Below are 26,486 nucleotides of genomic sequence, written 5' to 3'. Positions count from 1 at the left end.
TGCCCCAGAAATGTAGGGAAGAGAGAAAGGATAAGGAAAGAGAAAGGAGAGAGAAAGAGGGGAAAAGGTTAAGAAGCTGCAACAAAGGGTTAGGGCACATACACAACGCTCCCCTGTAGTGACATTCCACCACCGCCGCCTCGGAGCTCTGAACATCTACTCCTGCCTCCCCTCCTCCCCTGACTCTCCCTCAGGGGGGGACCCCACGTGACACAGCTCCCCAACACACACCTAGGCTCTCGCCCTCGGTCGGGGACACAGGCCGGTCTCTCACACAGAGCCTGGCAGCCTATAACCAGCCCATGGCAGGGCTGGCTCCTTTTATGAGCCTCTTCCCTGAGCCGGTCCAATCCCCGGTGAGGTTCCAGCCCCAGTGCAGCCCCCAGCTGCAGGCACGGAGCAGCAAGCGGCAAGTTAAAGCAGTCCAGCAAAGCAAGCTAGCAAGCAGAGCTAAGAATTCAAGAGGCACAAGACGGCGCTGACAGGTGGAACGCTGTCGAGGCAGAGGGCGCGACGTTGTCGCCAGCCAGCCAGCCCGTCCCGCTCTGCCAGTTGTTCCTCTGCATTGCTCCCGGGAAGCAGTTTTCCTGCCCTCCCTGGAGACGCTGCTGGGGATTGAACTGGGCACCTCCTGCGTGCAAAGCGGGGGTCTTCCACTCAGCTACGGCCCTTCCCATTGCTGGGAATGTGCTCCTGATGCAGGTCAGGGGGGCGTGCCGGCGGGCGGGCAGCCTGCCTGCTGAAACCTCTGCCCCTGCTGCCCTTTGCCCTCGAGGGTGAGGAGGCAGGTTCGGCAGGAGGTGCTGTGAGCCCGAATCTGGGCCAGGAGCCCGTTCCCGTTCCACCTGGTGGCTTTTTCTAAAAGCATGTGCGGTGCTTGCGTCCTGCCATGGGCGCCTTGGCCCTCCAGCTCTCCAGGCAGCACTGAAACGGTCAGGGGCAGTGAAACGGTCAGGGGCACCCTGGAGGTCTGCCTCTCCACCTGCCTCTCCAGACGCATGGAGGTGGGATGCTTAGGGGGCAGCGCCCACGTCTGCCTTGGCTGCGAGCCCCATAAGGGAATCCTCACGAAGAAGGGTGACCCAGGAAGAGGCCCTATGCAAGGAGGCAGACGGACGGACCAGGAGGGGGCAGGATCCAGGGGAAGGGAGCTGCCACCACTAGGCCTGGGAGGGGGAGGGACACCCCTCCATCAGGCAGGAAAGAAAGTCCCCGTTTGGTCTTGTCCCCTGGAAGCCCCACGTGCAGAACTCACCCGGCAGAATCTCCGGGCTCCGGTTCTTGGAGTGGTTGTGCCCTTTCTGGGCTTCAGCGTATGAAGTCAGCTGGAAGAACTCAGAGAGACGTTCAAGGGCCTGGAAAGGGGAGGAGACGTTGCAGGATCCACACCCAAATAGCGGTCTCTCCCCGCCCCCTGCCCCCCCAACACCTGCCTTCCTAAGCACACTCATTCATTCATTCATGATTGCATTTATATCCCGCCTTTTTTCCTCCAAGGAACCCAAGGCGGCATACATAATCCTCCTCCGCTCCATTTTATCCTCACAACAACCACCCTGTGAGGTGGGTTGGGCTGAGAGTCCGTGATTGGCCCAAAGTCACCCAGTGGGTTTCCATGGCCAAGTGGGGACTAGAACCCGGATCTCCCGACTCTCAGTCCAACACTTTAGCCACTACACCACTCACAATGCCAACCGCTTTATTGGAACCAGAGGAAGTGGGGTGGGGAATGGGGCATGTCACGTGAATTCTCTTCAGTGTTTTGCTCCTGATTTCTACGGAAACAAGTGTGGCATTTATTTATTTTGAAATGGGCGCAATCCACCAGGACATTCCACCACGCAAGCCCAGCTGAAAGAAGTTGGAGCCACACAAGCGAGACCCTCCCGGCAGGGGTGGGTGGGTTTGTGCTCAAATCATCCACGGTAATCGCCGGATTCAGAGACCGCTCTTTGCCTGCCTGCCTGCCTGCCCTGGCATTTGTTATTCATCTGTTTACTAAATGCTGAGCTTGCATAGAAAACTATGCATAGAAAACCGAAGTGGAGCACACTTTAAACCTAATGGATTCCTCCTCCAAGGCTGTGACCCCCACCTTCCACCCGACTGACCTACTGAACCAGAAGCAGCCATCACAGACAGCCATGTCCAGATGAGGCATTTGTGGGGCCCCATTCGCAGAACGTTGTGGGGAGGGGGCCCAGGCGCCGTACCCCTCCCACGCCCCTTCCTCGCAACTTTTCTCTTGCTGCGGAAAGCGCATTCAGAAAGAGAAGCCGGGCGAGGCCTTCTCGCTGGTGGTGGTGCTGGGCGCTCTCCATCTGGAAGCCCCCGAGAGACTTGTGGCACCTGAAAGACGGACACGCCTTCGTGGGCTGCTGTGGGGGCCACTTCCTCAGGCGCACGAAGCCCAGCCTTCCCTCCGTCTCCTGCCCTGGGCCCTCCGGCTACCTGGAATTCCTGCGCGTATCCGTCGCTCTGCCTCGGGCCCCGCAAGGCTTCCAAGCGGCCGGCGTGGTGGCTGGCTGCCCTCTCCACCGGGAGCCCCGTGTGGCCACAGAGCAGCCCCTCCAGCAGCACTTCGTAGAGGAAGGCATATTGGTCCTGCGGGGGAGCAAGGCGCGTGGTCAGTTCAGCCTGAGCCCAGGATCGGGCCCCAGCAGACACCCCACTCCCCCCAAGCAGCCTGGAAGCGGAGCCAGAAAGGAGCAGCAGAATCCAGGAGGGCTGATGAGGCCAGGTGGGGCAGGGAGGGAGAGGAGGAGGAAGAGGAGGAGGAGGAGGGCCGGGCAGCCCCAGGCCGGGCGACCTCTTTGCGGCCGGACCGAATCCCATGTTTTGAACGCCTGGGTAGAGTCTCATGAAATCTCCGAGGCCAGCGGGGGCTGCTGGGTCAGGATGTTTCATCTCCCTCCAGGAGATGAAGATCCTAGACCATCCAAAGGTGGATTCCTGAGCAGTGTTCCGGGATGAAATCCATAATATAATAAAAACTCCATAAGACATCAATCCATAGAACTGAGAGGGATAAAACAGTAGCCCATTAAGCAACCCCAGACCATACAAACGTGGGCAGCTGTAAACCAATTAAAATGCCTCAGCAAAACGTTTTAACCTGGCACTTAAAGGGTGGCGGCAGCATTGGGGGCAGCTGGATCTCCTGAAGGAGGACATTCCAAAGAATTAATCATGTAGATTTTTTTTTTTTAAAAAAAGTGTTTATTAAGGTAGCAAGGTGCAGAATTTCGTGGCATAAAACCTAGGCGGAACCACAGAGGGCTGGAAAGTCAGTGGTGGTGTTTCTCCAGAGGAAGCGGGATTCTGGGCCAGATGCCCAGCTTTTCGTGTCTGCAGCAAAAGCACACAGCGTTGTGTGGGGACACTTCGAGGGCGGGGCAGGGCGGAGCAGGGGGTCGGTAGTGAACTCTTTGCCTCCTTTGGCCTTGCGGGAGGAGCGGGGCCACCCTCGGGGTGGAGCAGGATTCCTCGTCAGGAGGGAGGGAGAGGACACGCGGCTTGCCTTCGTCTGCACCATGCAGGTCCGTTGCTCCCGCAGCCCCTGCACGCAGCGGAAGACGTCCACGTGGCCCTCGGATCGGGCCATCTTTAAGAGGCAGTCCAAGGCAATGAAGGTCCCCGTGCGGCCGACCCCTGCACTGAGGCGGGAAGAGGGGGAATGAAGAGGGGGTACTGCGCCAGCCACGCCACTGACCCTGCTGCTGCCCCACCCCACCCCTCCCTACCTGCAGTGCACCAGCACTGGGCCCGTGGCTGGGGCTTCGGCCACCTGCTCATTCACAGCCTCCACCAGTGTCAGGAGCCTGGCAGGGTTCTGGGGGAGTCCGTGGTCCGGCCACAGCAGGCACTGGAACTGCTCTACCTGCCTGGGATGAGCACAGCCGGCCTGTGGAGCAGAGACAAGAGGCTGGAGGGAGGCAGACTGGGCCCAGGCCAGGCAGAGCCCAGGGACAAGAGTGTGTGTGTGAGAGTGAGTGTGTGTGTGTTGGGGGGCATTATGTCCCTCTCGGGTGACACAATTCTGGCTCATAGGCAGCAGGAGAGGGTTCTCCATACCTCCTGTGGGCATCAGGGATTGCCCCACCTGGAGCTGTGGTGCCAGATGGTATGGAGCTGGGGGCCATAAAATGCCCACTTACAGTCACAGAATCATAGAATCATAGAATAGCAGAGTTGGAAGGGGCCTACAAGGCCATCAAGTCCAACCCCCTGCTCAATGCAGGAATCCACCCTAAAGCATCCCTGACAGATGGTTGTCCAGCTGCCTCTTGAAGGCCTCCAGTGTGGGAGAGCCCACAACCTCCCTGGGTAACTGATTCCATTGTCGTACTGCTCTAACAGTCAGGAAGTCCAGGTTGTGTCTCGCATTTTTTATTGAAAGCCAGAATTAAGAACAGAAGAGGAGCCCTGCTGGGTCAGGCCAAAGGCTGGACTGCTGGTATTTTGGGAAAGGGAGGCAAAAAAACCTCCTCTCTGCCCATTTCCATCCCCCAACCCCCGTATGCGTAATTTCATACACCTGCATCAGGTCCCAGGAAGGCATCAGTGTGAGAACAGTGTGTGTCTCTAGAAGGGGCTAAAAAGAAATGTTGATATCTGTGAGTGATAAATGGATGGATAAAGTCCAGAATCCTGCGTTGGGGAACAAAGGAAGAATTTTCTTCTACAATGAAATGGACACATGTTTAGTAAATAACTTCTTATGACCTGCACTGAGCAGGGGGTTGGACTCGATGGCCTTATAGGCCCCTTCCAACTCTACTATTCTATGATTCTATGATTGACCAGGTAGGGATTCAGGTATAAATACCTCAAGATGCTTTATGAAACTTTAAAAACAAAATAGAAAATAGCATTTGCTTTAATAAAATTATGTAATCAGGGTATCCTTATGTGAGAGTTCATGTAATACTATTGATGTGTGAAGTGGATCCTTTTTGAAAAAAATAAAATGGTTCTCTAATGACCTGAACTGTGTGTGGCAAGATTGTTTTAAATTGCAAGTGACTGGAGTGATCATACACAGTTCTATCATTTTTCTTCATGTCGCTGCTTTTGAGTGTGGGATTATCAGTTGCCCAAGCTGGTCTGACCCTTAACAGCATCAGAAGAGCCCTGAGGCTGGATCAGACCCAGAGTTCATCCAGTCCAGCATTCTCTTCACACAATGGCCACCAGCTGCCCCGATGGGGAAGCCCACAGGCAGGACAGGAGCGCTCTTCAAGCACCCTGCTGCCCATGTTCCCCAGCTACTGGAATTGAGAGACACGCTGCCTTTGATTCTGGAGGCTGTGCACGGCCACCAGGACTGGGGCTGCCAGGGATGGCCTCCTCCTCCGGCATGATTTGGTCTAATCCCCCTTAAGCACTATCCAGCTTGGTGGCCATCACTACATCCTGCGTTCATGAGTTCCACAAGTTGGCCGTGCCGTTTTGGATTCAGACTCTCTCTTCAGTGCCTCCCACAAGTGCTGGGTGCCTTGCTCAGCCCCACCCCAAGCTTTGCATGGTGGGGTCGCAGAGTCCAGGAGGCACACAGCCCCACTCTGCAATGGCTCTCCAGATCCAGCTGGCATTCCAGCCACACCCAAAGTTGCCCCCAATTGGGTCCAAAAGCCGTGGAGGTGGCTGGGAGGAGCCTCCTGGCCAGGGTGTCTCTGCCATTCCTCCCCCCACCACCTCAGCTTTCCTCCTACCTTCCTGAGGCCAAAGGTGCGGGTGATGAGGCCAGGCGTGGCCCGCGTGCTGCGCAGCGTCACCGTGATGTCACCGTGCGTCTGCTCCTCCGTCGGCCAGTATTGCTCACACTTGCGCTGCCCAGGAAACAAAGGAGCCTGAGCCCACCCACCGCCAGGTCCCAGGGCGGCATGCAGGGTGAGAGGGCAGGTTCCAAAGAGGCAGAAGGGCTCAGCACCTCACTCCGGATGCAGGGAAACTCAGCTCTCCTCACATCTGGGAAAGCCAGAGTATCACCACAGCCCATCCGCGTATGGGAACAGCGAGGCTCCCTCCCTGCCCGTCCATGCAGCCTGAGGAAGTGTGGCTGGGGAGATGGGAAAGAGGCCCAAGGTCATCTGGGAGGGGGGGCAGCCCTCTCCTCTCCTTACCTTGTTCTGCTCCACCAGATCTGTCAGCATCACAATGACCGGAGTCTTCTCCTGCCAGATCATCCGCCAGAAATCCAGCACCGTGCCAGAAAGAGGGCCTACACACCAGGAGAGGAGGGGACACTCATAGAATCATAGAATGGTAGAGTTGGAAGGGGCCTACAAGGCCATCGAGTCCAACCCCCTGCTCAAGGCAGGAATCCACCTTAAAGCATCCCTGACAGATGGTTGTCCAGCTGCCTCTTGAAGAACTCTAGTGTGGGAGAGCCCACAACCTCCCTAGGGAACTGATTCCATTGTCGTACTGCTCTAACAGTCAGGAAGTTTTTCCTGATGTCCAGCTGGAATCTGGCTTCCTGTAACTTGAGACCATTATTCTGTGTCCTGCACTCTGGGAGGATCAAGAAGAGATCCTGGCCCTCCTCTGTGTGACAACCTTTGAAGTATTTGAAGAGTGCTACCATGTCTCCCCTCAATCTCCTCTTCTCCAGGCTAAACATACCCAGTTCATAGAATCATAGAACCATAGAATAGCAGAGTTGGAAGGGGCCTACAAGGCCATCGAGTCCAACCCCCTGCTCAAGGCAGGAATCCACCCTAAAGCATCCCTGACAGATGGTTGTCCAGCTGCCTCTTGAAGAACTCTAGTGTGGGAGAGCCCACAACCTCCCTAGGGAACTGATTCCATTGTCGTACTGCTCTAACAGTCAGGAAGTTTTTCCTGATGTCCAGCTGGAATCTGGCTTCCTGTAACTTGAGACCATTATTCTGTGTCCTGCACTCTGGGAGGATCAAGAAGAGATCCTGGCCCTCCTCTGTGTGACAACCTTTGAAGTATTTGAAGAGTGCTATCATGTCTCCCCTCAATCTCCTCTTCTCCAGGCTAAACATACCCAGTTCATAGAATCATAGAACCATAGAATAGCAGAGTTGGAAGGGGCCTACAAGGCCATCGAGTCCAACCCCCTGCTCAATGCAGGAATCCACCCTAAAGCATCCCCGACAGTTCTTTCAGTCTCTCCTCATAGTGCTTTGTTTCGAGACCCCTGATCATCTTGGTTGCCCTCCTCCGGGGGTGGGGGCTGTAGGGGTCTGGAGCAGGGGCCAAGCTGCTCCCGGCCCCACCCACAGCATCATGAAGTCTCATGTTATGGGGCTGGGAGGGGGAGCTTTGCAAGATGGAAATCCACCCCTCCTTCAGCGTTGCCTATGGGCAATTCTGGCGTCAAGGCAAGAAGCTGTCTGACTCTTTCTCAGCTAGTCCTTCATCCTTGTTATCTCTACACACACACACACACACACACACACACACACACACACACACACCCCTTTCCCAGAAGTAACCCTTCCTGATGGGGGTTGGAACCCAAATAACTCCAGATGAAGGTGCCAGAATAAGCAGCAGCCATTGGTGGAAAGCTGCTGCAGGGAGAGAAACATTCCAGCTGAGGAGCCACGAAGTGGCCGGTTTGGCTGGCTTGACTTTGCCTGCTTCCATTCTCCCAAGGGGCTGCCTGGCCACAGGGGCTGTTCACAGGGCGCCGTCGTCCTCTGTTTCAAGTGTGGCCGGGCAAAACTTGCGCTGCAGCAGAAGGCCGGCACTAAAGCAAGCGGCTGAGAGCAGACCCCTGGCCAGATGGGCACTGCTGGGAGCCCATTTCCAGGCACCAAGGCTGGGGGGGGGCAGCAAACATCCTCCAGCAACCAGGTGCACCTACCCTGAGCAGCAATGAAGAACTTGGGACTCCGGTAGCTCTGTGGGGAGAGGAAAACAAGGGCAGTCAGTCAGCAGGGGCTGCGCACACATCTACGTGGATGGAATCTGGGGGAGGAGGAGGAGGAGGAGGAGGAGGAGGAGGAGGAGGATTCACTTTAATAATCATGATCACGATAGGAGCCGGAATAAAAACAACAACCAGTTTCCAGATCTCATGGCCGCAGTGCAAAAACGACGTCCGAGCCAGCTCACGAGCCCCCGCAGTCTATGCACAGCTCTCCATCCCTCTAGCCTGGTTAAAGCTCTTTGCTCCCCTCCCCCGAGGACAACTGACCACGCTCTCCACGTGCCGTGTCCTCCACGAAGTTCCTGCCTTCTCTTCCTCCCCAGCTCTTCACCCTCTGCAAACACAACAGCAAAATCTCGTATGCTGAGAGATGGTGCAAAGCAAGGAAACGGAGCCGTGCCAATGCAGGACGTGCTCATGGCTTGTTGTGGTTGAAGAATAGGCATTTCCTTGGCCGACGGTCAATACAGAGACCACGTGTGGCAACCGCGTATCACTTAGGTGGGTGAGCTGGGGAGACGTCCCCCTTGCCATCCTCAGGAAAATGCTTTCTCTCTCTCCCCCCCCCCCCCCCCGGCCAGCATGAGAAGCCTTGAAGGCTCTGGGCTGCCAAGGAGGGATGGTGCGCCTCCATGAATGCATCCGGTGCATGGGGGTGGTCAGGATTGGGGCCAAGCAGATGCTCCCTCCACCAGCATCCCGGCACTCACATCTACGTAGCTGGCATTGATGTAATCGGCTGTGGGGTCGAGGGCCTGGAGCACCACCCGGGACTCATCGTCTGCAACGGAAGAAGTGGGAGAGGCGGTGGGTCACGGCCAGCCTCTGGCATGCAGCGTGTAAGCAGCGGAGGCTTCCCCCTCCCTGACAGAAACGCTCCACCTCCTGAGCCTCTGCATGTTGGTCTGCTTTAAAGGCATGGGGGCCAGTAGCCAGAAACCACGGGCCCAAAACCGAGCTCTGTCATACCCTGCAGTGTCGCACCTAACAGCGGAGGCCTCCAGAAATCACTAACGGTGTGAACGACTAAGCATAGGACCAGCCAGGAACACTGGAAGCTGCCAGGCCCAGAGGCAGACCAGGGCGGCCTCTAGCCCAGTACTGTCAACACTGACTGGCAGCAGCAGGCTCTCCAGAGTATCAGGCAGTGGTTTCCCCAGCTCCGCCTGGATTGAACCTGGGGCCTTCCGTGTGAGAAGCAGGGGCTCGGCCACTGAACCACGGCCCTCTCCAAGTACCCTGTGGCAGCTTCCCAAGCGGGAGTTAGGTAGAGGATCAGCCGGCCATTCACGGGGCCACGCTATCCACAATGGCTCTGCCACGCCTGCCTGCCTCCCTCCCACGGCTGGGCAGCCTTCCCAGAACTGAGCTCTCTACTGCCCCCTGCTGCCCTTGAGTGGAAGAGCACTGCAAGGGGGCGTCTCTGCCACGCCGCTTTGCCTACTGGCTTTGCACTGCCACAATTCATTGAATTTATGTGACATTCATCATAACTGCCCTTACTTTTGTTCCCCAGAGCTCAATATCGCCACGGCGGCCATTACCAGGCTTGTTGAGCCCGGCCCCCGGCCCTGCATTCCCACACCTGGCCTGCACTGGGATCTGCCCCTAACTCCGCCCACTCTCTTAATGCGAACTGAAGCCGCCACTGACAAGCACCAAACAACCATGGTGACATCAGAGCAATGTAAAAAGTCCCAGTAAAATGACACATTGAGAAAGCACAGCTCCACGGGGAATAGCGCCATGCGGCTGCGTCATATAAGCAATGGGGCACAACTGCACAGCCACGACGGAGTACATAGAATGTATGGACAAGCCCCAGGACAAGCCCCTCATCCCCCTAACCCCTCTTCTGCGCTGCCCCTGCCCCTGGCGAAACCCACGAGGCAGGCAGTGGCTTCTTCCTTTCCCCAGGGAGCCCCCCGGGCCGTTGCTGCTCCCCTGGAGCGCCAGGCCCAGCTGTGCTCACATGGAAGGATGTCCTTGTAGCGGTTCTTGGGCCAATTGCGGGGCTCCTTCCCAGCCAGGCAGGGATGCAGCAATCCCGAGACAAGCTTCTGTAGGGGGAAGAGAAGGAGGTGAACGGGGGGCGGGGGGCGGGGGGAGAGCAGGGGGAGAGCACAGCTAAGTCAACAAAACACCCCAGGACGCTGCCATGGCCCCAAATGTGGCGCCCGGCTTGCCACACACCTGGTATTCAGCATCTCGCCCGGTGGCAAGCTTCTCGAGCGTGGCCTCGTCACCTTCCGTGGCAGCCGCCTCCATCTCTACTTGTCTAAACCTCTTCAGCACCTCCAGGAGCTTGGCCACCGGGATCCGGGTGTGCAGCTTGCTTGCCCCTGCAGGCCGATGGAAAGCAAGGCATTGGCAAGGCCCTGTAGCAGCGGGACAACATGCCCCAGAGCCCAGCCTCCGGGGAGGGGATGGCATCCATCTGCCTTCAGCCCCGCTCGAGAGAAAACGGCTGGGATTTCCGCTTGGAAGTTGGGATGGTTTTAATTCAGAAAACATCAACCACCCACCACGGCTCCTGTTCCGATGTACGTCCCTCCCTAGCAGCATGCTGGTTGTGTGTACATGCATCAAGCCCAGTGGTCTCGAGGCATGGATCTCTTATGCCACAAGGCTTGGGCTTTGGCCTGAAGACGGGTTTACGTTGCATTCCCAAAACCCAAGGTGAGTGACTGGAAAGCGTCAGGCCCTGGAGTCTCTTGTCATATCGCAGTTTGTACAAAACAGGACTTTGTTTAAGCCAGGATGCAACCGCAGAACCCGTGAGTTCAGCCCTCCCCGCCACCCCCTGCCAAAGTGCCTTCATCCCAGGTGGTCAGTCCTTGAACATGCGACGTAATGACAAAGAAGAGAAGGCCTCAGAGCATGTGCAGGGTGTGCATTTCTCTCGTCACCCCCACGACCAAGTCATGACAAGTTCACCATCACTTGGCAGCCACTTTTGGGATTGGGGGGGGCAGGAGGAGGTCCAGGTGGGCTTGAGCATCAGGACCCCTCTCCCTCTAGAAAGGAGGGGGACTGTCTTGGCCCCACAAGCCCTCTATTGGGATATGTTGGTTTTATATTTACAACCTTATTTAGTTATTGCCAGACTGGGCTTCTGGCCAATAACCTTATAGCAGAGTTTTTGCAGCGGTTTTCAGCAAAGTCAGCACAGACACAGATTAAGACTGAGACTTTCAATAGGTTTAAACAAACCTTTACTGGCATTTAAAAATATAATTTAGTTATGGCAATCACAAATACAAATACTTACATACGGTCAGTCAATACAGCTCTGATACATAGATGGCGTGATCTCTGATACAATGATCTCTGATCTCTGATACATGTACATGGGAATACAATCCTTTTTATAGGCTAACTGTACAGTGATGCAACTGCTTGCAATCCCTTAATTGAAACAATCAAGTTACCAATTATTCAATCATGACATCAATGTCCAGGTGCAACGTTGACCTTTAAGTTTTCTGCTGAGTCTTCTGATTCCTCCAGCTCCTCAGCAATTAGTAAATCCATGGAAACATAACCAGAATCCATTCCAGGATCCAACACCCTCACCCACCTCCACGGCAGCGCTGCAAGGGGACAGCCCCGGCGTGGCTTCCGGGCTCCTTCCTCTTGCTCGTCTTCTTCCTGCAGAGAACAGCGTGAGCCTGGAGAGCCAGTGGAGGGATGCTCTCTTCTCAGTGCTCGTGGGTCCTCAGTGGCGTGTGAGCCGAACAATGCATCAAGCAGGGATGTGCTTGAGCCCAGGCAGACATTTTGCTGGGAGAGGAGCCCCGGAGAGACGGGCCGTTGCTCCATTCCCCTGTTCCAGAGAAGCAGGGAGAGGCACATCCCACCGGAGACCCAGGCTTCAAAGAGAGAAACACACACACACACACCCCGCTTCCACCCTGCATGGCAGCACCTCGGCCCAGCAGCAGAAGCTGCCCAGTGAGGCGGCCAAGGGGAGGACTGGGCTCCCAGCACCCAGGCAGCCCATCCTGCTCCCAGGGAGGAAGCTCTGCAGCACTGACCTGGCCACCACAAGCCCTAGCAGGAGCAGCCCAGCCAGCACCAGAGCCAGCAGCAGCAGGGCCGTCACTATCAGTGGCATCACCGCTCCCGTCTGCTCACCAACCTGGGGCTCCCCTGCAATGAGAAGGAGGACAGGCGAGGGCAGCCCAGGCCAGAGCTCTTCCTCGCCAGAGCTGCCTGGCTTCCGGGGTTTCATGCATGCAGACCGTGGCTTGGTTGTGACATGCAGTCCTGGGTGTTTGAGTCTTCATTTGTGGATGGAAACAAATCCAATGTAATCTGAGGTTGCGTTAATGGAACCATCGCTCCACGACAAGCAATAGTTCCACTTCAGTCCGGACGCCTCATCTGGAATCCTGTGCCCAGCTCTGAGCCCTGCGCTTTGAGGAGGAACCGGGTCAGGAGAGGACAATGAGGATGGTCGATTTGGGGGGAGGGCGAAGGGCGAAAGGGCTCCCAGGAAAGCAGGCCGGGGCTGAGGAGGAATGAACGGCCAAGTGCAACTTACCAACCGAGAAGTCGTAGTGCACACAGCTGCAGGTCTCCTCCTGCGGGGAAGCGAGAGCGGCAGCGGTGAGTCCAAAGAGATCCGGCGGCTCTAGAGGGCAGCGCTGGGCCAGCAGCTGCTCCCTGGGTCTCCCTCTAGGATACAGCCAGAGCGCTTTTCAGCCACGGGGAGGGAGCAGCCCCACCCTGGCCTGGCCGACTCCAAGGGATCGGGCTGAAGGAGGAGCGGCTCCTCTCCAGATTGCCCCGGGGGAGGGGGAGGAAGCCCCCCTGCGGGGCCAACATGAGGAGAGAAATGGGGGCAATCGTCCAGGCAACCCCCTACCTTGGATCTTGCCTTGCCCCGGGGGGGGGGAGTGGGGCAGGGGGGAATCAGATCCCTCTGGTCTGAACGGGAGACCCAGGGCTGAATTTAGGTCAGGCCCAGCCTAGTTTGGCCTCAGTCACTGGCTCCCATTTTGCAACTCAGCCCTTCGGACAGGCGATGTGGCAACAGGGGGGCACTGAGCAGGTCCAGAGTGCCTTCGCCTTCCCATGGAGTGACTGCAATGCCCCCCCTGGACCTGGGATTGGGGGGTTGATGGATATGATGTACCCATCGCCAGAACCTATCTTCTTTGGAAGGACACCCCAGGGAGACCCACCTGCTTCCAGCGACTGACGATGCGGAGCAGGGCCGTGTAGTTTCTTCCAGGGTGAAGAGGGGCATTGTAGAAGCCATGCTGGCTTGTCCCATCCCCAATGACAATGTCAGTTGGCCACGTCAGGTTGCGTGTCGGGAGCACAGCAGCCACATACACATGGCTGCCCAGGCTGGAGTTAAAATGCTGGAGCTCCAGGGAACGGCAGGCGCTGGAATCACTGGTGTTCTGCAGAGGGGCCACGAAGATCTGGTACTCCCTGCGAGGAAATGAGAGGAAGGGAAGGGAGGGAAGGCAGGGGCAGAAAAGGGGGCCACAGAGACCTTTTAGGCATAAGTACCAGGCTTCTCGTGGCTTCTTGTGTCCAACCCGGGAGGCCTGGCTGGTTGGAAGTGGGCAGCCACCCAAATGGGTGGTTGGAGGGTGGCTGCCCACTCCACGAAGCCAGGCTGCCTCGGTTTGCAAAACACGGCATGATGGTGGGGAAAATGTCACCGTGGCTTGTTTTCCACACCATGATGGTGCGAACCCCGTCTCTAGTTCCCCCGTTCGATAGATGCCTGCATCTGAAGAGACTGACTTTGTCCGCATGACACGACAGCCCACCATGGGTTACTTTCTCCATGGGGCTGTCACGTTGTGCTGGGCATAAGAACATCAGAAGAGCCCTGAGGCTGGATCAGACCAAGGGTCCATCTAGCCCAGCACTCTGTTCACGCAGTGGCCAGGCAGCTGTCGACTGGGAAGCCCACAACCAGGACACGGGTGCAACAGCACCCTCCCGCCCATGTTCCCCAGCAGCTGGTGTATATAGGCTTACTGCCTCGGATACTGAGAACCATGCAGAAATGGTGCTCAGGACACTCAGCACCACACAACAACCCCCATGCATAGATTAACCCACGGTGGGCTGTCGTGCTGTGCAAGCCCATTCTCCCCGGTATCTTCCCAAAGCCTTAGGCCTGTATGTTCTGTAAGGACAGAACACGTTTCCTCAGCCACAAATGCTTTTTGCCCGCGTCCTCATAGTTCAAAATCGTACACACTCCCTCTGCTCACAGTCGTCACGCTAACAGGAACCAACTCTGCCTTGGCGTACCTCTGATGGAGGCCACCAGCTGTGAAGACCCTTTCAAGGCAGCCCAAATGGTGGCGAAACATTTAACACCTGGGCTCCGAGGATTATGATCGTGTGACGATACGCTTTGGGCTGATTTATCTAAGATGAATCGGGACCCTCTTTCTTTCCATTGACTTGGGTTCCTCTGTGGAGCGGCCCACCTCCATGCCATTGGGGAGAGAGCTCAGCACGTGTCAGGATGGAGCCCTGCATGCCAGGGCAGGGGAGAGGCTCCCTCGGCACTGCAAGGAGGGGGCAGCAAGACGCGCTGCTTACCTGATGGGCCCGTGCAGGTCCGGGAGGGGTTCCAGCGGGAGCACAGCCGTCCCCGCCGAGGCCGAGATGTTATAAACGCTCAGCGCCCTCACGCTGGGGGGAACGAAGGGTTCTGCCGGGATCAGGAATAGTGTCGTTGGAGACCATAATTTTAACTTGGTGTTTTAAATTTGTAATTTTGCATTGCTGCTGTTTTTATCTGGTTGAGCTTTTATATTGTATTTTATATTATGGTTTTATACTGTTGTTTTATACTTTGAATGGTTTTAATTTTTGTGAACCGCCCAAAGAGCTCTGGCTATTGGGCGGTATAGAAATGTAATAAATAAATAAATAAATAAATAAATAAATAAATAAAATAAGTAATCCTGGGTCCAAAGGGTCACATGAGCTTCGTGTGTGCTCTGCTCTTTCATCCGGACAATGAGAACAATGCAATAATACGCTGAGCACTCAGGCCAAGCCGGGCTGAACCCTGTACAGCTCACGGCCCCTGAAGCTGCTCCAGCCCCATCAGCCCCAGCTCCAGTTCACTGCCTCCGGGGCATGTGGCGGGGGGTGGGGTGGGGTGCAGAAGCTCCAACTGGGGCTGCTCTGGGCTTATAGAAGACAAGGAAGGAAACGAGAGAGGGGCTGGGGGTTTGAACTGAGTTGGAACCCCCCACCCCAACAGGGCCGTCTATGGGGTGGCAACCAGGGAGGTTCCATGGGGGGGGCAGGGAGTGTGCCTGTGCATCACCTCAATGCTCCGGCCAAAAAAAGGAACCTCCGGAAGGCCACACAGACTTGCAGGAGCCTCCTGGACAACGGCAGGCCAGAGGAGAGCAGGTGACGCACCGACCCGGGCCTGCCTCTAAGGACTGCGGGCCTGGTCTGAGCATCAAAGGTCCAGCTCCCAAACGTACGTCCTTCGGTGGGTCCTGAGCAGCAAAGGGGCACAACCGGCTGGCCCTGATCTGTGCACTGCCCACCCCCACCCACCCCACGCAGATCCCTCGTTTGAGCTTGGGCCTCTGGCTGTGAGCACCCCGTTGCCTGGACTGCCCCCTCCATGCCGGCACCAGCACCAGCGCCTTTAAATGCTGCTGAGGCACGGCCACGGCCAGCCGGCACGGCCACGGTGGCTCCCCTCAGCCCCTAAAGCAGCATTATCCTATTCCCCACTGGCCCTCCTGGGGCAAAGGCAAACGTGGGCCTCGTATCGCTGCAGCAGCCCCAACCAAAACGGTCAGGCAGTTGCTCGCTGACTTTGTTTATTTTACTTTTCCTTAGCAGACTTGTGCTTTAACACACAAGGGGAAAGGGAGGGGTGTGTGGGTGTGTGTGTGTGTGTGTGTGTGTGTGTGTGTGTGTGTGTGTGTGTGTGATATGCTGTCTCGTGAAAGAAATGGGGGAAGGGGACTGCTGGCTAAGCCCCACTGAGCAGCGCTTGGGCCAGGAAGGGGGCCGGGGAGGGAGTGGGGCCCACACACCCCTCTTCCACACAGCTGGCCTGAGGAATGTTCCCCTTTCCTGAAAGGGCACCAAGGGTGCAGGGCAGGCAACGGGCAGCTGGGACCTGCAGATCAGCAACGTGGGCAGGCGTGCGGCTGTCACCAGCCACATCGTGAGCTGCGTAGTGGGGCGCTCCTTCCCCCAAGGCAATCCACCGCCCTTTTGCTGTTCTGCTCTGGACAGGCGGCACTGGAACCGCACTGCCCATCAGAAAATGTCCCACCGACCAGGTCTTCCAAACGACAGGCGGGCACCGGGAACTCACTGGAATCCCACCGTGGGGCGGGGTTCTTCTCGTCCACATACTCCACCATCACCAAGTGACCAAATGATGCCAAATCCAGGGGAAGGAAAGCCTTGCTTACGGTGGGTCGTCCGTGTCAGGCTGCTGTGTGGAGCTGTGGCGGAGGAGTGCCCCTCCCTCGCGTGCAAAGCCACAGAGGCGCTCACCTCCAATCCCAGTCTCCAGCTCCCAGCGCAGCGGCTTCCCCTGGCCGGCGGACGTGAGGCCCTGCACGGTCACTGTGTAGCTGGTGCCGCACTTCCAGGAGCGCTTCCGGTACTCGGTAACCGAGGAGTTGAGCCGCATCCGCTCCTCTTCCAGGAAAGTGGCATTGTAGGTTCTGGTGCCGGTGATGTTCACCTGGGGGGACCAGCCCGTCAGGGGTCGTCCAGAGGGGCTGCCGCCCTCCCCTCCCCAAAAACAGGGGTGGGGCGCCACCGTCGCTGGGCCCAACAACAGCCGCCCGTGCAGCGCCCAGGCAGCAGGGGAGAAACCCCCAAGGGCTGCGTGGCCCCGTAGCACTGCAGGCGCCTTCCCATGACGTGTTAGCCAGCCAGCGCTGGCTTTCCCAGGGGAGTGCTACCCCTCAACATCCCAAGCCAGACCCCGGCTCCTCCTGGCCGGTGTTGCTGACCCTGACCGGCAGCAGTGGCTCCCCGGGGCTTCAGGCGGGATTCCTCCTGAGCCTTCCCAGGAGACGCTGCTGCAGACCTGGACCAGGACCTCCTGCCAAGCGGGAGCTTGGAGCCCTCAGCTCCGCTCCCTCCCTGTTTGTGCTCTGTTGCAGAGACTTTTGTTTGACCCGGGCAGCCCCAGCCGGCCACCTGAGGTGGTAGAGAACCCACGGAGCCCCATCGCGCCCCTTCGCACCACCACCGCCTCACATCCCCCCTTCCTATTCCCTTTGCTGTCTGTGGAGCTCTGGTGAGAACGCAGCGAGCCTGGACTCACCCCCGGCTCGGCCAGCCAGATCTCCCAAGCGCTCGCTGGGATCTCCTGAGGCTCAGGGAAGCTCTCACGGAAGTCCCACGGCCACTGCTTCCAGTTGTGCGGCCCTCATGGCTGTGGCAAAGGCAGAGGTGCGCACCGAGGGGAGCAAGGGGCAGGGCGCTGCTCCAGAGAGCCGCCCCACCAGCCGCCCTCTCTCTGCAGCAAATGCCACGGCAGGAGAGTGGCTGGCTGGTGGAGCTCTCCGGAGCGCCCGCTGGAGGTGGCAGGGCAGCAGCAGTGGAGGGGGTGGTCGTGGGTCCTCTTGATGGGGACAGGGGTAGCGGGGAGCAGTGCAATTCACCGCTCCTCTCACTCCGCCACCTGATGCCGGCAGCCCACCCTGCACCAAGACAGGGCCGGCCCTGAGCATGGGCAGATGGGACTGCTCAGCATGAGTCCACCTATTAGCGGGCCTTAAAGGGGAGGGGGGGATTGGCCTGGCTTAGCCAGAAGGGGGCAGTTTGGACACACAAGGACCTTCTTTGGAAGATACATGGGCAAAGCAGGTGGGCGGGCGGGCGGGGATTCCAGCAGCCTTTTAACAACCCGTCCCGTAGGCACCTCCCCTCCTTTGGGGACTATCCTGTGATAGGTGACCCTGCGATGAAAGTGTCAAATCGCTAGGCTCTTGCGTGGTATGTGATGGAAAGAGTGACAGACACCTAGAAAGCCAATCCGCCTTCCTCACAGCGCTCAGAGCCATTCTGAGCTGAGCCATTCCTGAGAGCCGCTCACACGCACCTGGTACCCGAGAATCTCTCCTTTGCAAGGTGCAAGGGGCTTCCACCTCAGGACTCTGGAGGAAAGGTCCAACAATGCTCTCTCTGGCTTGTCTGGAACTGAAAGCGAGGAATTGCGGGTCGCTGCACTGGTCTCGGTGGCCCGAGATCCCTCCAGACTTCTGTCTAGCCAGCTATGGGGCAGGGAGTGGGGTCTACATAGCCTCCTCTTCCCCTTTGCATACAGCTCCAGAGGCAGCAGCAGCAGCAGCAGGAGACCCGGTGTGTTTTTTAGAACTGCCTTGCTGGGTCAGGCCAAGCCCACCCACCCTATAGTCCCACCTTCTGCTTCCCAGGTCATCCTGGCCAGGGGGCTCCAGAGGAGAAGGCCTTGCTTGCTTCTCCCCACTTACCTCCTTCCTTTGTTGTAAAATTTACTTCATAAAAAGTATGGGACCAGGTGGTGGAGGAGGACCCAAAGACTGCAATGCGATACACAGAGAAGGGCTTCAAATTGTTGCACTGCAGCTGAGGCTTCGCCGTGAAGCCCTGCTTTCCCTCTTTGGCTGGCCTCTTGCAGGAGCCCGTGGCAGGACCAGCCAGTTGACAGAAAGCCCTCACTTTCCAGGCCTGGCAGGATTCAGAGGGGCTGCAGCTCCAGGTGAGCCTGATCCTGGTTGCTGAGATCTGCACGTCTCCTGTGGCAATTTGGGGGCGTTCTGAAACATGAACGTGGGAGAGAAGTTTCCTTGAAGCCCGGCCATGGCCTGCCTTGTAGGCCCTGCTTTTGTCGCTCAGCCCCACCGCAGTTGGGGATGCGAATCAGCAGCATATGAGCATGGTCACACCGTGGCTTCCGTTGCCGTCTGCAACAGGCAAGAGCCCTTTAAGAGCCAAGATAGCTGCCCAGTAGGGGCAGAACCAGCAGCAGGACCAGGTTGGCCAACCATTAGAAGGTGTCAGAAGGCTTTTGGGTCCTGCTGAAGCAACAATTCCCCTTGCTCTAGGGCAGGGGTCTTCCACTGGTTCAGGCCAGAGACTCCCTTTGGACTCCCAACCTGCAAGAAGGGAACCATTTTCACAATTGCCCAACGTGGCGGTAACAGCTTTGCCACAACCCAGCTGGACTGATCTCGTGACCCACTTTGGGGTCTTGTGAAGACCACTGCTCTAGAGGAGGAAGCCTTCAGCCAGTGATCTGTCCAAGGTGCTGATTAGCTCTGCCTAGTGCTGGCCGCATTCTGCTCTACCAGCTAAGTCCAGGCTTTGCCCTGGACCAAGTTTGCATTCGCTTTACCTACTGAAACTGGACTGTGATCCGTTTGACTCTACTCCACCAGCTGCTAGGCCACCTGGTTAAGAGGTGCCACACCTGTCGCCCCTTCCCTGAGAGCTCAAGCTAAGGCAACACAGGACAACACCCATTGTTTAGCATCGTCTTCCCCAACAGGATGCCCTTCAGATGTTTAGACTACAACTCCCATCATCCCTGACCATTGGCATCAAGGCTGGGAAGGCTGGCTTAGCACCACAGTCTAAGTTCCCTCCCATAGTCTCCCCAGTGTGGGACTCACCAGTGCGGCGTGTACATCCCACTCCACACGCCCACCCTGGGCCAGTACGGGTCCCGTGCTGGCCCAAGTTACTGCTCCCGATGACAGGTAACCCAAGCCCAGTCATTGGCTGAGAAAAATCTTTTTCTGGAGAGGCAGCAGAGTCCAACCGGGGCAGGTCAGGACTTGAGCAAAACCCAGTGAGGAACGCCGTAACCGCTGGTATCTGCCTTTTGGTTCTCCAACTCCTGCCCTCCCTTCCCTTGAAGGCTCACCCAATAAATAACAGTGTAAAGCAGCTGGTTCTGCTCGGATTGTGGCCCTTCAGTCTGGCCCAGGAAGAGTTTAGTAGCAGCAGAGGAGTCAGGAAGAGATTGCTGTCTATAGGAGCAAAAGCTTTTGTTTGACAAAGTAAGAAGAAATGTTTTGATGTTTTGATTTTCCACCAGGGGTGGTGGGGGGAGGGGTCATAAAATAAAAGGTCACGCGGCTGACGTCCCAGACGGGGCGGCCCCTGTGCTGCACACAAATGGCTTGGCCTCCCATGGCCCAGCCAGGACAGGACACTCCGAAGGCGTTTGGCCCGAGGGAAACGTTGGCCTTCTGCATCCAGGGTTCCTCCATCTGGCACTTTGGGTGGTCTACAGGAACGGGGGGGAGGGGCGCAGTTAGGCCGTGGGGCGTCTGGTGTGGGGGGAAACAATGGCTCATCCTCCCTCTCCTGGCAGCTTCCATTGCTGTCCACGTTTTTTTATTAGTAAACAAATTAATCACAAGTACGCAGTTTCTCAAAGGAGGGGGCATCTCTGTGGCATGGCCGGAGCGGGCAGCCGGTGGTGCTCCATGCTCCAGCCTGCAACCCCTCAGCCAGCAGCCGAGCCTATGGGGAGGATTCCTTACAGCTGTCCCCTCTTCTAGTCCTTCCCCCAACCAGATGGTTCCTGGCGGCCTTATCAGCTTGCTCTCGGGTCTGGTGGTGCTGCTGCTGAATGCCAGGTCAGTCCAAAACAAAATCTCTCTCATCCATGATCTGATTGTGGATGAGGGGGCTGACCTGGTATGCATCACTGAGACCTGGGTGGGGGAACTGGGAGGGGTTGCTCTCACCCAGCTCTGCCCTCCTGGGTACTCGGTGCAGCACCAGCACAGACTCGAGGGCCGGGGAGGGGGGGTTGCCGTGATCTATAGGAATACAATCTCCCTCTCTAGGCTTCCTGTTCAGTCGAGTGCTGATCTTGAGTGTCTGTACTGTGTGTTGGGTACTCGAGACAGATTAGGGATTCTGCTGGTGTACCGTCCACCCCGCTGCCCCACAGTCTCCCTGCCTGAGCTGACGGAGGTTGTCTCGGACCTGGTGTTGAGAACCCCCAGGATGGTGGTTCTGGGGGATCTCAACTTCCATGCCGAGGCTGCTGTCTCTGGAGCGGCTCAGGACTTCATGGCTGCCATGACAACCATGGGGCTGTCTCAACATGTCATCGGCCCAACACACGCAAAGGGACACACGCTTGATCTGGTTTTCTCGACTGGGCAGGAGGATGGTGATCTGGAAGTGGGGGAACTAACATCTACCCCCTTGTCATGGTCAGATCACTTCCTACTGAGGTTTAGACTCTCGGCGGCCTTTCCCCTCTGCAAGGGTGGGGGGCCTATTAAAATGGTCCGCCCCCGGAGGCTAATGGACTCCGATGGATTCCAGAGGGCTCTGGGGGATTTTCCTGCTGGTATGGCCGGTGCTCCTGTCGAAGCCCAGGTCGCTCTGTGGAATGCAGAGATGACTCGGGCGGTTGACACGATCGCGCCCAAGCGTCCTCTCCCTCTGAGCAGAGCCCGGTCAGCTCCTTGGTATACACCTGAGCTGAGGGCGATGAAGCAAGAGGGGAGACGGCTAGAACGCAGGTGGAGGAAGACTCGTGCTGGGTCTGATCGAACACGGGTTAGAGCTCACTATCGAGCCTACTCTGTGGCGGTGAGGGTGGCAAAGAGGCAGTTCTTTTCCACCAGCATTGCGTCTTCTCAGTGTCGTCCGGCGGAGCTTTTCCGGGTGGTTCGCGGCCTGTTACACTCTGGGCCAGGGCGAGAGATGGTGGAACCCTCGGTAGCACGCTGTGACAAATTTGCACGGCACTTTGAAGATAAAGTCGCTCAGATTCGTCATGAATTGGACACCACACTTAATGCAGCTCCACTAGTAGAGGTGTTCAGAGCGCCGCCCGGTTCAGTTTTATTGGATGAGTTTCAGTTAGTGAGGCCCGAGGATGTGGACAAGGTGCTTGGCCAAGTCCGGTCGACCACCTGTGTGCTTGACCCTTGCCCCTCATGGCTCATTACATCAAATAAGGAGGGGATCGCCGGCTGGGTCCAGGAGGTTGTAAATGCCTCCTTGAGAGAGGGAGTGGTGCCGGCCTCTTTAAAAGAGGCGGTAATTAGACCACTCCTGAAGAAGCCTAATCTGGACCCGGAGGATGTTAACAACTATAGGCCGGTGGCTAATATCCCTTTCCTGGGCAAGGTGCTTGAGCGGGTGGTTGCAGGACAACTCCAGGCACTCTTGAATGAAACGGATTATCTAGATCCATTTCAATCGGGCTTCAGGCCTGGTTTTGGAACGGAAACTGCCTTGGTCGCCCTGTGGGATGACCTCTGTCGGGAGAGAGACAGGGGGAGTGCGACCCTGTTGGTTCTCCTGGACCTCTCAGCGGCCTTCGATACCATCGACCATGGTATCCTTCGGGATAGGTTGTCTGAGCTGGGAGTTGGAGGTACTGCGTTGCAGTGGTTCCGCTCCTACTTGGATGGCCGATTCCAGAAGGTGGTGCTGGGGGATTATTGCTCTGTGCCGTGGCACCTAAGCCATGGGGTTCCACAGGGCTCTATCTTATCCCCTATGCTGTTTAACATATACATGAAGCCGCTGGGGGAGGTTATCCGGAGATGTGGACTGAGGTGTCATCAATATGCGGATGATACCCAGCTCTACCTTTCCTTTTCATCAAACCCAGGTGAGGCAGTGGCTGTTCTGAACCAGTGTCTGGGCACGGTAATGGACTGGATGAGGGCTAATAAACTGAGACTCAATCCAGACAAGACGGAGGTACTGTTAGCGGGTGGTTCTTCTGTCCGGCGAGGTGATGTTTGCCCTGTCCTGGACGGGGTTGCACTCCCCCTAAAGGATCGGGTCCGTAGTTTGGGGGTGCTCTTGGATCCAGAACTGTCACTTGAGGCACAGGTGAACTCAGTGGCAAAGAGCACCTTTTATCAGCTCAGGCTGATATACCAGCTGCGCCCTTATCTGGACAGAGATAGCTTAGCTACAGTTATCCATGCTCTGATAACCTCTCGTTTGGATTACTGCAATGCGTTATACGTGGGGCTGCCTTTGAAAACGGTCCGGAAACTTCAACTGGTGCAAAACAGGGCAGCAAGGTTATTAACAGGGACTGGCCGGCGAGATCACATTACGCCAGTCCTTTTACAACTTCACTGGCTGCCAGTCCAGGTCCGGGCCCAATTCAAAGTGCTGGTATTAACATTTAAAGCCCTAAACGGTTTGGGGCCAGGTTATCTGAAGGAACGCCTCCTCCCATATGTACCTACCCGGACCTTAAGATCATCTACAGGGGGCCTTCTCCATGAGCCCCTGCCAAAGGAAGTGAGGCAGGTGGCTACTAGGAGGAGGGCTTTCTCCGCTGTGGCACCCCGGTTGTGGAACGAGCTCCCCAGAGAGGTCCGCTTGGCGCCTACACTGTACTGCTTTCGTCGCCAGCTGAAGACCTTTTTATTCACTCAGTATTTTAACACTTAATTTTAACTTAAATTTAAATTTTACTGTTTTAACTCTGTATTTTAATTCTATATCAACTTTGCTGTGTGGTTTTATCCTGGTTGCGCTTTTTATACTGTATTTCGTAATTGTGTTTTAAACTGTTGGGTGTTTTACTGTGGTTTTAATTTTTGTGAACCGCCCAGAGAGCTTCGGCTATTGGGCGGTATAAAAATGTAATAAATAAATAAATAAATAAATAAATAAATTGCTCTGCCAGGAGATGCTGCTGGGCCTTCCAGCCCGTCCAAAGAGCCCTTCGTGGGGCCACGAGGAAAGGCGATGAGCTTCACAGTCCGCGTTGTTCTAGCCATGAGGTGCGGAATATGGGAAGTGGGGGCGGCTTCCTTCGTTAAGCCTTTGGGCCCCAGCTCCCCCAAGGCGGCTCTCGCCATGCTCAAAACACGCAATGCACTGCAAGCCGCTACGGGCTGTGCGGCTCACACTGAGCGCCACGGGGCAGCCCTCTTCTTTGATGACAAAAGGCACCTCCGAGATGGCTTTAGTGTGGATGCCAGCGAGGCAGATCCACAGGCTTCAGGATGTTGAGGTCTCCGGATATGGTGCGCTGTAAGCCTCAGCTGTGGCTTTGAAGCCGCCGCTGCCGCCGCCGCCAATCCCTCCCTCATTCCCTCACTCCTGAGGCCCCTGGAAAGGGCGAAGCCCTCCTCAGGTGGGCAGCAGTGCATGAAAGGAACTCGGCCGAACGCTGAGCCCCCTCGTCAAACTCACAAAGGAAAAGAGAAGTGTCGCCTTCCTGTTCATGCGCCATCATACGACATGACGGGCCAGATCCTGCTCTTGGCAGCTGCTCTTCAGGAGTTGGAGGCCTCTTGGCTCAGTGCAGCCACACCGCCTCACTCAGCAGGAAGTGTGTGTGTGTGTGTGTGTGTGTGTGTGTGTGCGCGCGCCTGTGGACCCACAGAGCTCAGCCTCAGAGCACACACAGCCCCAGCTGTTCCGTAAGTCACAAATCTCAGAGGCCTGTGGTTCCCCAAGAACCAGGGCGAGTTGGTTGGATGTGTCACGCAGAGGGCTGGAGAGAGACCCAGGGGGAGCAGGCTGTCTCTGCACTCTCTCCTCCGGGTCACAGGCCAAGGCCGTATTTGGGTGACTTGGCTCGCCAGCACCGCGCTACTATCAGTTCGACGGAGGAGCTCAGTCCTGCTGCCAGCATTACTTTACTTTGCAGCGAGTCCTGTGCCTTTTTTCAGTTGTGTGGGGAGCCGTCACTCATGCCTTGTTCTGAGAATCGGGGGGGGGGGGGAGGAGGAGGAGGAGGCCTGGGAAAAGTGCCGCTGAGCAGCTGTTTCTGCCCCCTTAGCAATGAACGCCATGCCGGCCACTGGCATAAACCTGAGGGTCAGGCCTCTTCCCATCTCAAATCATCATCATCACCATCACGTAATTTGTATTCTGCCAAAACGGTGCTTAAGACAGCTGACAATGACCCTGTTCCGACGACACGCCAAGCCACGGTGGTGAAGCACGTTGAGCTACACATTCTGGCTTCGGGTGCCGTGTGAACCATTCCTCACCATAGTGGCTACATAGCTACAGTTTAAACACGCTCACTAACCAATCGCTGCAAAAGGGGTGGCAGCCTAACCATGGCTTAGCGTGTTGTCTAAACAGTCCCAAAAATAAAATACAGCTTAAAAACAAAGCCTCAGTTAAAACCGATCCATTAAAACATGACAATAAAAGGAATAGGGAGCAGCCCTTCCGCCACAGGCCAGCTTACATGCCAATGTCCTGCCTGAATCCTTTCAGATCTGCCTGATGGCCCAAGGCAGGATACGCCCCCACACCCACCCACACACCTCATACACACGCATATATGCATGCACACACACGCGCACACCCCAACACTGTCACGCCATCCCAAACCAATAGTTTGCTATAAGCACTGAGGAAGAGGCAGGAAACTGAACCTCAAGAAGGTGCGTGCAGAGCAGGTGACCCCAGCATATCTCAAACAAGTATAAGGGGGAGTAAAAAGAAAAAGAGAAAAAGCCACTTACAGTGACTCATCCAGATGACGAGCCCATCTGGGTTGTGTGGGGCAGAATTCATTCCTCATCCCGCTATGGTGAGCTGTCAGATCTCGACTCTCGAGTAAAATCCGTTCACTGAGCATTCCCGCCTCCCACCTTTTTCTCAGCGTAGTCCGCCCAGCCCAACTTGCATCCCGTCTTCCCTTACCACAGTCCCTGATGCCCCGGGAGTGGAGCAGTGCCCAGCCCCACACAACAGCCTGACACCCGAGGTGTGGAAGACAACACTTCCAGAATTCAAGGGCTCACCACTTGGCCTCCTGGAGCAGAACTCCCAGGATGTCCTTCAAAATGCACCTGGTGCAAAGCTGCAGAGCTGCAAGAGGACAGCTGCTCCAGGACTCTGTGCTGCCCTGGACCTTCTCCTAAGGGCGGATTTGTAGGCAAAGGAACAGCGGCCTCTCTTGCTGCCCGGCAGCTCCTCCGCCCACCGCTAGAAGGAGGGGAGCCCACTAGGCAGATCATGCAAGCAACGGACGGCTCCCCTTTTACTTACCTGCCTTGGCCTGCTCCGGGCCTCCAGGCCCAGTCGGTTCTGCTTGCATTGAATACAGGAGAAACAGCACAGAGGCCAGGAGGGTGGCAAGAGCCCTGGGGGCCCACAGGGCCATGTTGCCAGGTAGCCACACACAGTCCGCTCCGTTTGCTTTCTTCGTCAGCTCTGAAAGTCTGCAGGCACCACCCAGGAACCCGGCAGCCCAGAGAGGAAACGTTCTTGCATCTGCTCTGAGATGCTTCCTTTTCTGCCATGGGAACACGCGGCCCGGGCAGCACCAGCCTCTCTCCAGTACACTCAGAGAGAGCGGTTCGCACAGCAACTCTGGCCCTGATGGCCACTAACTGCCCGGAGAGATGGGCTACCTTGCAACACAGCAAGGCTACAAGAGCAAATTGCTCTTGTGTTTACTACAATCAACAGAATGTTCACCTGCACCTAAAATTGGACTTTCTTTGGCCTCATATATTATCTGTACTTACTGCAAGCTCTCAAGGTTTCCCCAACACCTGTGGGCTCTCTGTCACCCACCCACCTACCCCCACTGACTGTTGTGAATTTGTTTCACCTGGGGGAGGGG

At 56.7% G+C, this 26,486-nt stretch overlaps 1 protein-coding gene across 1 annotated transcript in view; it reads right to left on the bottom strand.

Moving 5' to 3' along the window:
• The window catches only part of LOC134400477 (receptor-type tyrosine-protein phosphatase kappa-like), a 34,293-nt gene extending 8,272 nt beyond the window's left edge, over window positions 1-26,021 (bottom strand). Inside the window, exons 1-19 of the mRNA XM_063128809.1 lie at window positions 25,907-26,021; window positions 18,391-18,696; window positions 18,000-18,097; window positions 16,436-16,628; window positions 14,492-14,603; window positions 13,099-13,354; window positions 12,439-12,495; window positions 11,947-12,056; window positions 11,490-11,560; window positions 10,103-10,251; window positions 9,882-9,969; window positions 8,620-8,690; window positions 7,844-7,880; window positions 6,126-6,223; window positions 5,715-5,831; window positions 3,744-3,904; window positions 3,521-3,656; window positions 2,452-2,604; window positions 1,256-1,355 (exon numbers count right to left, since the gene is read on the bottom strand). Coding sequence (XP_062984879.1) covers window positions 1,256-1,355; window positions 2,452-2,604; window positions 3,521-3,656; window positions 3,744-3,904; window positions 5,715-5,831; window positions 6,126-6,223; window positions 7,844-7,880; window positions 8,620-8,690; window positions 9,882-9,969; window positions 10,103-10,251; window positions 11,490-11,560; window positions 11,947-12,056; window positions 12,439-12,495; window positions 13,099-13,354; window positions 14,492-14,603; window positions 16,436-16,628; window positions 18,000-18,097; window positions 18,391-18,696; window positions 25,907-26,021 — 2,428 coding nt within the window. The remainder of the gene's footprint in view (window positions 1-1,255; window positions 1,356-2,451; window positions 2,605-3,520; window positions 3,657-3,743; window positions 3,905-5,714; window positions 5,832-6,125; window positions 6,224-7,843; window positions 7,881-8,619; window positions 8,691-9,881; window positions 9,970-10,102; window positions 10,252-11,489; window positions 11,561-11,946; window positions 12,057-12,438; window positions 12,496-13,098; window positions 13,355-14,491; window positions 14,604-16,435; window positions 16,629-17,999; window positions 18,098-18,390; window positions 18,697-25,906) is intronic.
• Between the last annotated feature and the right edge of the window lie 465 nt (window positions 26,022-26,486).

Source organism: Elgaria multicarinata, chromosome 6 (assembly GCF_023053635.1).
Source record: "Elgaria multicarinata webbii isolate HBS135686 ecotype San Diego chromosome 6, rElgMul1.1.pri, whole genome shotgun sequence".
NCBI lineage: Eukaryota > Metazoa > Chordata > Lepidosauria > Squamata > Anguidae > Elgaria > Elgaria multicarinata.
The sequence above is the reverse complement of the archived record's forward strand: the minus strand, read 5'-3'. Positions and strand labels throughout refer to the sequence as shown.